Source organism: Sinocyclocheilus grahami, unplaced genomic scaffold (assembly GCF_001515645.1).
Source record: "Sinocyclocheilus grahami isolate Dianchi unplaced genomic scaffold, SAMN03320097.WGS_v1.1 scaffold743.1, whole genome shotgun sequence".
NCBI lineage: Eukaryota > Metazoa > Chordata > Actinopteri > Cypriniformes > Cyprinidae > Sinocyclocheilus > Sinocyclocheilus grahami.
Window position 1 is genome coordinate 169,898 of NW_015505922.1, and position 12,950 is coordinate 182,847.

Consider the following 12,950-nt stretch of genomic DNA (forward strand, 5'->3'; position numbering starts at 1 on the left):
AAAAAAAAAAAACGGAAAAGATTGAAAAAAAAAATCAAACAGACTTTATAGCGCGCTAAATTAGAAATGAGAGTTGACAATGAGCAAAATAAAGACGTGCTCTTTTCAAACCACAGGAGTAAAGACAAATGCTTTGGATTCTGTCGGCGTCCAGAAAAAAAGTGCAATAGCAATTCATTAGATACGTGCACAGGTGCTTTTATTTCAACAAATGAATGTGATGTTCTTTGTGTTGAGTTCATCTGAACGAGAGCGCTGGGAGCTGAACCCAGATGGTTGCGGTCCGATGTGATTTTTGATTAGGAGGGGTTGCCAGCGCCGGTATCAGGGGAAGTCAATCTGGTTTGACCTGGATTACTTCTGCCAGGAAGCACATCTCATGAAAGATGCAACGTCTCTGCTTTCCTCTGCCACTCAACCTTCCCGCTCTTCCCCACTTTTGGAGGGTCAGAGCCTTTGAAGGTCCTTGTTTTTAGCGTGGCCTTCGAACGCGGAGCCTTTCAGAACTGCTTTTTCCTGCTGTCGGGCTTTTAGACCCCCGTAGACACTTCAAGTCATGTCAGAATGATTGCATTTAAGAGATGAGTGCACTTGAATGTCACGGTTTCCGTTGGGGAAACCTTTTCTTCAGAGCTGGTGTCTGATGTCTTAAAAACATGAATGCATTGAAAAGCCTGTTTGTTGAATGTGTGATTTAATTTGTGTTCTCAGCATTTAACTGTAGACTGTAGAATATGAAAGAAATAATATTTTATATAAATAATAGTATGTATTATTGGGAAAGGTGTGTGTGTGTATTCATAATGGTGATTCTTCATTGTTCCGCCATTAGACGATGACAAGAGACTGTTTTACGAGTCAGCAGTAAAGACTTTTAAAATGAAAAATTACTAAAGCGCAGTTTTTAACAAGGAAGTAATTTTTTCTTTCAAAACCAGCTTATACGCTGCCAATATGCACTGAGCAGCGCTGTTATCAGAAATCATCCTTAACAGATGAAAGGATACTACAGGCCTTTTTAAACTAATTCTGAATATGCGATTGATCTGAAGAATGAATGCTGGATCAGATGCAGGTCAATCGCTCTCTCTCTCATAATACTCTAACTACACATAATACACCACTTTTACTACAGTAATACAATAAGCGTTTAATGAAGCAGCTCGACATTCCTTCGTTACTAGTTCTAAAGTGACGTTTTGGAATTAGTAACAGAGGCTTGGACTTCACACAGAAGAGGGATTTTAAAGACACTGCGTTGTTATTTTTTTATGTATTTACACACTTGTTCCGTCAAACTGTTGTATAAATGCAATATCACACGAGTAGACGTGAGATATGGCTGTATAACGGCATGCTTTTTACATGAGGGGGAAAACTGCATCGTCTGTCTGTCACGGCTCATTGAATTAGATGTGTATGTTATTAGGGATTTCTTGCACATGAACAAGCTGGTTAATGAAAATAATATTGCCTAAATTGTGTACTCGACATGGAATAATTATGAAATGCAAGGGACATTATTTATAATTATTTAAAATAGGAAACTTTTTCCATTTTGCTTATGTAATGTGACTTTTTTTTTTGAGTAAAATAGGATGCTCCTTTGAAAAAAATATAGCCAAAATCCGTCAAAATCCCACCAAAATCCATTGACATGACTTATCGCGAGAGGCAAAGGGTTACGTTTTAGCCGCATAACATTGGTTAATGGAAACGCCGTCATTTTGCAATACTTTTTTATCGACATTCAGAAAATATCGCCAAAGTTTTGTGCAAATCTGTAATGGAAACGTGCCTACTGTTATTTTAGTATTCTTCATATACTACAATAATAGTTATTTATACTTGAACTAGCTTTCATTTTTGTCTTTTAGTTTTTAATATTAAGTTTTAGTAATTTTGTAATGTAGTTTTCTCATTTATATTTTGTTTGTATGTTTTTTTTGTTAATTTTAATATATTTTTAATTTAATTTTTTTTAGTAAATTTAGTACTTATTTCAGTTAGTTTTAGTTTAATATTTTCATAAAATATGTATTTATTTATTTTAGCTTAATTTTTTTTTAAATTATTTTACTGAAATTTTAATAGTTTGTTTCAGTTAACAATATCAACACGATCACAAATAGAGCATTGTATGTAAATGTAATGCTATTTTTCCCATCATGTGTCAAACTCTTTAGACAGCTGCTGAAACAAAAGCACTTAAGAAATTAGTCAAAGTATTTCTTGAACAGTTTGAGATTCGTTAACTGTGTCAATATATTTCTGTGACAGCTGTTTAAAGATGCCGTAACATTTGTTTTAACGGCATTGTGGTGCTGATGTGTGAAGGGTGGTGATATTTGATAAAAGAAGGAAAGAAGGAAAGCTGCTGTAAGTGTGAACTGCAGATGTGTTAAAATTACCAGAAAAGAATCTGTTGTTTTTACTGCGGTTTAATACAGGTGATAATAGGGTGATTTTATGATGAGTTTAAAAATGGCCACGAGTGGAAAGCATTAGCTATCAACTGATAGACTGAGAAACTGTCTATTTGCCCTCGTTTTGACAGTAAATGACAGTTTAAGTGTCTTTTAGTTTGGATACATACTGTATGCATTAATACACATAATATAGAATCATGTAGGAAATGTTTTAGCAGGCGTGTTTGATTACAGGTATTTTTTTTTTCATGTATACACTTGAACAACACGGTTAATGAGAAAGTTTTGCCTAGACTGTGGATTCTGGACTCTGGACATGGAATAATTATGCAAAGGAAATAATGCAGGAAATGACTTTCTATTTACTCTAAATATGAAACATTTCATATAACATCTTGGAAGGGAGAGCTGTTTATGTAGTCTTAAAGGGCCGCGTTTCAGTCACTATTTCATATTCATTCCGTTGTCTGACAACAGAAACAGTAAAATATGTCAATGAAAATAGTTTTATTGATAATTTGGCTGCATCAAATTACAGTATGTGGGCACAGAGAGGCAAATGTAATAATAAATAATAAATGTACATTTTGCATGTTCAGAAGAAGTGAGCTGCCCTGTTGTGCAAATAATGTAAACAGGCTCGTGTAAGTATTGCTCAGTGCAAAGAAAGAGAAGTAATGGGAACCTGTTATTGCTTTGTTCTTTTTTTCATGTGTCTAATAGACATGAACAAGTTCTTTGAAAAACATCTATGACCGTTTGAAACATGTCTAGTCTTCATGGTCTATGTTGAATATGGTTTCACTAATAATAAACATACATTTGCAAAAAGCATTCATATTTGTCCATGCCTATGTTGATTAGAGTATTAAAAACTTGAAAAGGATTAATTTAAGGTACATTTAGAACAGATAAAAATGTGAGATTAAGTTGGGATTAATCACGATTTAACTCATGACAATCATGCGATTAATCGCGATTAAATGTTTTAATCGATTGACAGCCCTAATTTTAAAATAACTTTTATTTTTGTCATTTCAATTTTTTGTTTACCAAGTCTGTAATGTGCTTGTCAGTTTTTGTCATTTTATAATTTTTTTTAATAATAATTTTTATTATTATTAAGATTACTGTATTTTATTTTTTAGTAATTGCATTATTTCAACTTATTTCATTATTGTTTTATAATACACCAAACTTGTTAATTTTGTAATGTGCTTTTGTCCGTTTTATTGTTTTATTTATGTTTATATTTAAAAATATATATATATTTTTAATATTATGGTATTTTTATGTTATAGTTTTAGTTTCAGTAATTGTATTTTTTTCTATTATGTTAATCGTTTTTTATATATTTAATAAATACATATTTTAATATTACTGTATTCTAATTTTAGTATGACTACTTTTAGTACATTAAGTATTTCTCTAATTTTTAAGCTTTTAAGTTTTTTTTATTCCCATTTTAAGCTTTTTCAATTTAAAAAAATGTTTAAGAATGTGAAGGTGTTAATAGTTAGAGTAAACGGCGTATCAACACAGAACCTCTGGAGCAGAATGAACAGAATCACAGCACACACAGAACACAAAGCGCATCGGTGTGCCGTGATACTTGACTGCGGCGAGGCCGTGTGAATGAATAGAGCGAGGACTCTAGGGGCCGTGGAGTGGGCGAGCGAGAGGCTCTCAGGTGGCTTCATCTCCACTCCCTCCTGCAGCGCTCCGCTGCTCCCCTTCTCATTCTGTCTCTCCTCTTGTTCTCTGTCTTCATTAACAAGCCTCAGTCTGCTGAATATAGGTTGGCTTGTTGTTTTCTAGCAGCTGATATGGTTGATGGTAAATATTTAAGCTTGTTACATACTTTCTAATTAATAGATGTATAACTGAGCTTTTCTCTGCTGTATAATGCAGTGCAGATGAAACTTTGAAAATGTGCCACTTTCTGCCCATGAAAAATGTTTTTGTGCAGTCTGCTTTGAACAATTTAATATTTTCAAGAATTGTATTAGTAGCATACAATTTTCAACTTTAAAGAAATTAATAAAATAAGATAAAATTAGTCAAAAGTAATTACACTTATTAATTTGTGGTTACTTTTTTTTCAAGGCAACGGGTTTCCTCAATTTAACTAAGTAGACAGAACTCAGATTAATTTAATAGTTTTAAATTAAGTAGAGTCACACTTTTAAGTAATTGCAATTTAATTAATGCAAGTTAGTCCAACTTAAAGGGGTCATATGATGTTGCTAAAAAGAACATTATTTTGTGTATTTGGTGTAATGCAATGTGTTTATGCGGGTTAAGGTTAAAAAAACACATTATTTTCCACATAATGTACATTATTGTGTCTGAAAAGCGAGGTGTGCTGTGATTGGCCAGCTATCCAGTGTGTTGTGATTGGCTGAATACCTCAAGCGTGTGACGGGTGGGGGCGTGTTAGAACGAGCCGTTTTAGGTAGGTGTGGTTGACTCTTAAATTTTATAAAGAATATCTCTTTGGATTTGAGACTTTAGTCTTTGCAACTTTACAAATCTTCTTTATGCACCAAGAGCTTGTAACACTCCAAAGAGAAAGGAAAAATTGAAATCGCATCATATAACCCCTTTAAAATAAAAAGTGAACACAACACATTTTCAAACTGCTATTTGTCAGTGTAACTCAGAATTGTCAAGTTCACTTAATTTATTTATTTCATGCATGGTTTATGTACGTAATAGTTTTTAGGCAACGAATTGCCTAAAAATTTTTTATTTTATTTTTTTTAGTAAAAGTAAAGTCAACTGATCGCTTTTTACATTTGTTAAATGTTAACATTTGTATTGGCAATGTGAAAGGATGAAAAACAAGCACAATCTGAGTGTATATCTTAAGAACACAGATGGTAGTGAGATGCTGGGATTGTGCTTTGGGAACCAGCACTGCTGTTCTCTTAAGGTCAGTAGAATCAGAGAGTATAAGCTCAGCTGGAAAAAAAAAAAAACACTCACAGCACTTCCATTCAGACGCCAACACAAAAGCAACCGAGCGCTATTCAGGGTGGAGAAGCTGAAGGTTGATGAGTTTAGTCCGTGTGCCACTTCACTCTTTGTGACATATAACTGTCACTCAAACTATATATAAATTGGTGCAAAAGGGAATTAAAGTATTTATTTAATTATTTATTTACGGTTGTCAATGTCGAGTTTTCAATGGTTTTCATTGTAGATCAAATTTTAAACAGGTTTATCAAAGGTTTTAAAATAAATAAATAAATAAGCAAGCAATCATATTGACAAGTAAATGAGAGTTAAAGATAATTTTTATTATATATATATTTAATTTGTATTTATTCAAACTGTCAAATCAGAGAATCAGTGTTTTCAGTGGTTTTCATTGTAGATCAAATTCTACACAGCTTTTTATACAGGTTCTAAATAAATAAATATATATTTTTTTATACAACAAAAGAGGCCAATTATTTTGACAAAAATTTACATAAATAGCAAGACATATATTGTTTTTAGTATTTTAAAATACTTGATTTTACTATAAAATTAGTAATTAAAATGTAACAATTATTTTAATAGTTAATAATATGATTTTGTTAAATTAAAACATTATTATTAATAAATAATAAATAAGTATTCAATTAATTTATGTATTATTTCCCCTTGTCATATTCATTAATTATATTAATAATTAATAATTGTTGCTCTTATTATTGTTGAAGGGGTCATATGATGCCCATTTTCCACAAGTTGATATGATTCTTTGGGGCATCCTATGACCCCCTTTAAATAATGTAATTATATTATTTACTAAGTATTTAGTATTAATAATAATAGTATTTAATAATAAAATAGTTGTGGTTGTTGTTGCTGTTGTTATTAAATAATTATGTATATAATGTATGCGCATATATATATATATATATATATATATATATATATATATATATATATATATATATAATGGACATGTAATTGCATTTTAAACTCAAATTGTTAACATGAATCTGGATGTCATCACAGCCTTAGAATTGGGTCATAAATGATTTCATTCTCAGCTATGGAACATGATTTCTGGAAGGGTTATGCTGTTTGTGTTTTGTTCGTTTGGCTCAATTACTCCTGCGTATCTAAATGTTCACAGTTGTGGAGTTTCTTTCCGGTTTGTTCTGCGTTTCACACTGATTTCATTTCTGGCACGTTATTTAATGTAGAACATATGAATAAATTCATCATCAACAAAGAAGTTTTTGGGATTATAGTTGCAGTGCTGGAAACGTTTACATTGCTCCCATGAAATTCACTTTTGTGAACGGTTATGCATGTGTGAAACAAAAAAAAAGTGAGTTGTGAGATGACAAACTTGAGTGCGTTAATGCATTTGCATATTTAAAATGAAAGGTTTGCATGCATGTTTCTCTGTGTTTAAGAGTGGAAACTGAATTGGCACGTACAGTAGAGTAAGACACAGCTCACTTCCTCCATCCCCACCCTCGACTGCCTCTTTATTCTGCTCTTTTTCTTCCCGGTGGTTGTGTTATTGATCATTGTTCTCTGAGGTCCGAGAGATTTAACTTGCATTGATTTTACATCAGCCTCCAACTTTGTCTTTGCTGCATTATCTGAGCCTCTTCTGGCGCTAATGCTCGTTTTATGGCGTTTGTTTAGGCCGACCCAGACACGTGTTTTTGCATTTCTGTCCCTGAAGAGGCTGGAGAGAATCAGCTGGGGTAAAAAGCCATCAGGTTCACTGTCTAACCATACACAGAGAGCACTGTATCGCTACAGAAGCACAGCAAAACACTTCTCTTTGCTAACATAGTCAGAGTTTCTCAAATGCTAGGCTCTTTTATTTTTGTTGGTCATTTGTCACTTTTTGAGACATGTTTAAAGTGTATATGACAAGGGAAAATAGACTAGAATTAGTATTGGATTAGTATTTATTTTATTAAAAAAATTTTGGCATGTATTTATAATCATAATAATTAATTTCAAATTTAATTAATTGTTAAATATAAAATGTATTAAATATAATAATTGATATACAGTATAAATAATGTATATACTGTAAATAATTAAACATTGTACTTTATTAATAATGATTAATCATAAAATATGTTTTCGTTGTTTTTCTGTTTTTCTTATTCATAATTATTTTGTATTAATAATACTTATAATAATAATTATTTAATAATTATTTGGTGTTAGTAATCAATAAAAATATAGTTGCTGTTCTTATTTTTCATAATTATTTAGTATTAATAATAATTAATAAATTTTGCTGTGTTTTTTGTTGTTGCTGTTGTTATAATTAAATCATGTAATGATATTAATAATTTAATTCATGTAATTATTAATACTAGTTAATTTGAATCTATTTAATAATTATTAATAATTGTAAACATTATTAATATTGACAATTAATCATAAACGTTGTGGTTGTTGTTGCAGTTATTAAATATGAATAATGTAATTTAATATTCCGAATCATTATAACAATTATTTAGTATTGGTTCTTTATTATTATTATTGTTATGCAAAGTTTAGCTAATCCAACTGCAAAAATCTTGTTTTGCACATTAAATACTAAGATTTTCTTGTGCAGATGTCACTTTGCAGCATTCAGTAAAAATGTTAAAATGTTAATTGTAATTTGTAGTCCATCCAAAGCAGGTCACAAAGCGCACTGTGGCCCAATGTGTCTTCAAAACATGCATTTTGTACGTTTAGAATGGACAAATGTAAATGTGACTTTAATTGATTAATGGCTGATTAAAAGCGATCACATGGGCCATTCCTTCAGACTCCTGAGCTAAATTCTAATTGGAAAGATATTGATTGGGGCCTTTAACCAGGCACTGAGATGCATTTGTCATTATTGGCTTCCCTGGGCTCATCTGAGCGCGTTTGTCTTTACTCTCGGCCCGATATGCATTCTGTCCGTGTCCAGAAAGTAATCAGCAGGAGCTCTCAGATTACGCCTGCCAATCTTCGGTCTTCCTGCGCCGCTGTGCTGAGACGGAGGAAAGCAGGGATGCATGGGAGGAGACGGGTCATCACTCTTGTCTTCCTGACACGGGTCCAGAGGGACGGAGGAATCAGGCCAGCGCTCCTAATGACCAACACAGCTGCGCAACAGTCACGCATGCTGCATCAGAGCACTAACTGCAGAGATTGGCTTGAATTTGTGTGATCGTAATTGTTAGACGTCAAGCCAAACATGTTGTTAAAGTGGCTCTGGTTTTGCTTTGGACATCAAGCGACGTCTCAGCGCGGAACCGTAATTGTCTGTGTTTAACTCTGTGCAGTTTTTGAGGATGAGAGCATGTCACGCAACCTGTCCATCTTGGCATCTGTCTGATTTAACTGAGTGACAGATTAATTTGCTCAGATATCGTCACGTTTGATTGGACACACAGCACTTGACATCAACCGGAGATGTGAGATGAGTCTTCTCCTCCCTTTGTAAAATATTACATGAATTGTTGCATACATATATATGTATGCAATATATTGTTACATATTATTGTATAATATTTACTATTCTAGCATTATCTACAAATATTGTATTATTAATATTAATATTTATACTGTAAGTACGTGTGTGTGGGGTATACATTTATAATTAATTTCTTATATCTATAATTAATATATATATATATATATATAGTTTGTTTATATTCATTTATAAGTCTTTTTTTATCAGATTATATATAAATACATAGTTTTATTAAAATGATAAGTATATTTGTGAATTATGTATAATCTGGATTTGTAGTTACATACGATCTGATAAATAAAAAATTACACATTTATATTAAATAATTTTCAGACACTGTCTTGTATGTATGTATATATATATATATGGTAATATATAATAATATAATACAATATTATTTATGTTTTGTTATTTATATTTAAAACTATTAAGAATATTTTAATATATTACAAACATGTAGTAATTATATATAAATAGTTTCTTAATGTTTATAAAGTATTTATTTATACAACTTGCAGAACTTCTTGCACACACACACACATACAGTATATATATATATAGACATAAAATGTACATGGTACTGCCATAGTATGTATATATGTATTTATTTATTTAATATATTATTATTTATTATATTATGTTATTTATTATATATTTATATTTTATAAATATATTATTTATTTTAAAGGAGTTTACATCTATAATTTGCATGAACAATTATTAAATCTTAACTTTCAGTGATAGTTAGAATTCATTGTTTGCAAACATAAATGTCAAAGAAGGCATATTAAAAGTTGACATAATCATGTGAGGTCGTTGTTTGTCAGATCCCATAGTCGGTTTCCAAAAAGACATCTGCTTTTGTTCTTCTGTTGTGAAGGTCTGTCAGAATCAGAGGTGGTGTAGATCAGACGCTCGGTCCTTTCTGTTCATCTTTGTTTGCTCTGCGTCTTCTCAAAGCTGCACTGGACTTTGAAGAGCCCCAGCACGAGCAGGATTTGTGCCTCGACTGCCACTGGCATGTTTTCCCTCACAAGTGTCACATCGGATGCGAGCGCTTCTCATTGAGCCGCTTCTGAAGATGCACGAGGATCGATGTCTTGAGTCGGACCAGCGGGCTGCCAAATATCCCACGTGTGTCTCCGATCAGCCCTTTTAAATGGCCCTCTGGGGACATCAGAGCAGAGAATCGATATCTGCTTAATTTTAGTCCACACAGATTTATTTGACAAAAGCTCAACCATGATTTGTGGCTCCTTGAGGGAGACATGTCAGTGGATTTCGCTGACCCGTATGCTCCTTTTGTAACTTTGAATATGTATAGATCCTTTAGTACTGCGTTTTTAATGGATTCTGTTTCGCCAAGCAAATTCAAACATAAATATTCCCAAGCAGTCTAATGGCAAGAAATGTGAGCAGTTCTTGTCTTGAATGATTCTTCAGGGTTAAAAAAGTACGTGCAACGTACAAACAAATTGGTTGGAAATATTTCAGAGCTGAGGGACGCTTGTAGTTTTTGGCTGGTGAAGCTCCTCTGGCAGGAACGCTGGGAAACTATGCATGTGCACTTTGTTATATACATGACAGCATCCGTTATGTACATCCATTTGAATGAGATTTCAAAACCCAGATGGATACGCTGAATGTATGTTGAAAACATACACATCCTTTTTGTTGAAAAATGGTTTCAACTCGCAACTAACCAGTTGCATGATGTTTTCTTCAAGCCATGTTGGAATGTGATTATTAATTATTCTTTGCAAGCCAACAATGTCTTAAATTCAATTGGGAAACATTTGAGCCCCAACTTTAAGATTTAGGGCATGCATGCATTCAGTTATTTCAAAGGAACAGTTCACTCCAAAACGAAAATGCTGAATATTTACTCTCCCATAGGCCATTCGAGATGTAGATGAGGTTGATTCTTCATGGGAACAGATTTTGGGAAATGTACAGATTAGCATTCCGTCACTTGCTCACCAATGGAGTGAATGGGTGCCGTCAGAATAAGAGTCCAAACAGCTGATTAAAAACATCACAATAATTCACAAGTAATCCACACAACTCCAGTCCATCAGTGAACATCCTGTGAAGTGAAAAGCTGTGTGTGTTTGTAAGAAACAAATCCATCATTAAGATGTTTTTAACTTCAAACTGTTGATTCCAACTAAAATGTGAGTCCTCTATCCGTAATAACGCTTCCTCCAATGAAAAAGCCCATCTCCGGTTGTCTCTCACATCAAAATCCACCAACATATTTGTTTAGAGCTGTTTAAGGATTGTTTTCTCTTGTAAATTGTGCTTAAGCTGTGCATATTTCTCTCCTGATTCAGACAAAATGACTTTTTTACTGGAGAAAGTAAAGATAGATAGAGGACTCATATTTTAGCCAGAAGCAACATTTTAATGTTATGTCTTAATGATGGATTTGTTTCTTACAAACTTGCAAATTTTCTCTTCGCAAGACATTAATTGATAGACTGGAGTGGTGTGGATTACTTGTGGATTATTGTGATGTTTTTATCAGCTGTTTGGGGTCTCATTCTGACGGCACCCATTCACTGCAGAGCATCCATTTGTGAGCACGTTAATGCTACATTTCTCCAAATCTGATGAAGAAGCAAACTCATCTACATCTCAGATGGCTTGGAAACAGGCCAATTTTTAGCACTAAACGATGGTCAAATTATGCGCATCAGGTGTGAAAAAATCATGGGAAAACCATTTTAGTTATCCAATCATATTGCCTCATAAACCAAATACATTTTGTGATTAGCTTTTTTGCTATTGTTCATTAACAGTTCTTTGTGTGCATTTGTTTTTGAAAACGTGATCATTTCATCACTACTCAGTTACGACTCAAAAGTAGGAACTTCCCAGGAACACTTGATAGTGATGTTGTTTTTGATCTAGCTATCCTCATTCCTCATCACAATGAAAACACATGCTTCGAATAAACCCATCTGATCAGTTCACGTCTGGTGGAACGACTTAAATTTTTCTCTCTTTTCTCTTGCAGTGACACCGGAAAATACCAACATTCACCGATACCATCGCCCACAAAGCAAAGGCTTTGATCAGATGAATTCTGGCACGAGAGGAACACAAACCGTCCCGCTGGCTCTGGTCTGGATATGCGCGTTTGCGCTGTTGTCAGGGTAACGGCAGCCAACTGGGTCTGAACCCCAGTCTCAAGACTGCTTTTCACACTGTTTCTTAGAAAGAAAAGAAAATGTGCCAGATTTTAAAACGTCGAGAGTGAAATTCCAGCGAGGAGATGTTCTCGAATGGAAACGGATCGTAAAAATTGATGCATTGAGAACTGAGGAGGAGCTGAGAGTGAAAAATAAGAAACAAAACTGTCCTTTCATAAACCTTTTTAATCACAAAATGTTTCTATCATAAACATAAATCATAGGCTACTAAATATTCTGCCAACACTTTACTGCCTTCAATAATGCCTTTTCTACAGGGTTCAGAGTAACACATTCAGAGAAAAAATAATGAATTTAATTCTTTAATGATGTATATTCGAAAAATAGTTGAGCTGAAATGAGCACGGCACGTTTTTTGTTTTATAGAAATGATGCAATATTTCTGATGTCACATACTGATTTATGAATACGTCTCGGTACCATGTACCTAAATGACCTCCTTTTTTCAGCATTTTTAAATGTACTGTTGTTGTTTCTTTCCATCTGAAATGGCGTACGACGCAAAGTGTATAAAGATGTGTTGATTTACAATGTATTTATTCTTGGTTACAGAGTGACATTAAACGGCTGATGAAACTAAACATCTGCCACATGAAGTTGAATGCTGGAAAATATGATCACTTTTTAAATATAGCAACATTTTACAGTAAGGTTTCATTTGTTAGCATTAGTAAACATGAACTAAAAGTGAGTGATACTTCTACAGCATTAATTCATCTTAAGGTTAATGTTAATTTAAGCATTTACTAATAAATGTCTTCAATCAAACCGTGCATCTGTTTACATTAGTTACTGCACTTTGAACTAATGAGCAATGAA

The 12,950-nt window shown here is 33.1% G+C and overlaps 1 protein-coding gene across 1 annotated transcript in view; it reads left to right on the plus strand.

Moving 5' to 3' along the window:
* Positions 1-12,714, plus strand: part of LOC107560792 (glypican-5-like) — a 157,828-nt gene extending 145,114 nt beyond the window's left edge. The window contains exon 8 of the mRNA XM_016245060.1: positions 11,936-12,714. Coding sequence (XP_016100546.1) covers positions 11,936-12,078 — 143 coding nt within the window. The 3' untranslated portion in view covers positions 12,079-12,714. The remainder of the gene's footprint in view (positions 1-11,935) is intronic.
* The last annotated feature ends 236 nt before the right edge of the window (positions 12,715-12,950 follow it).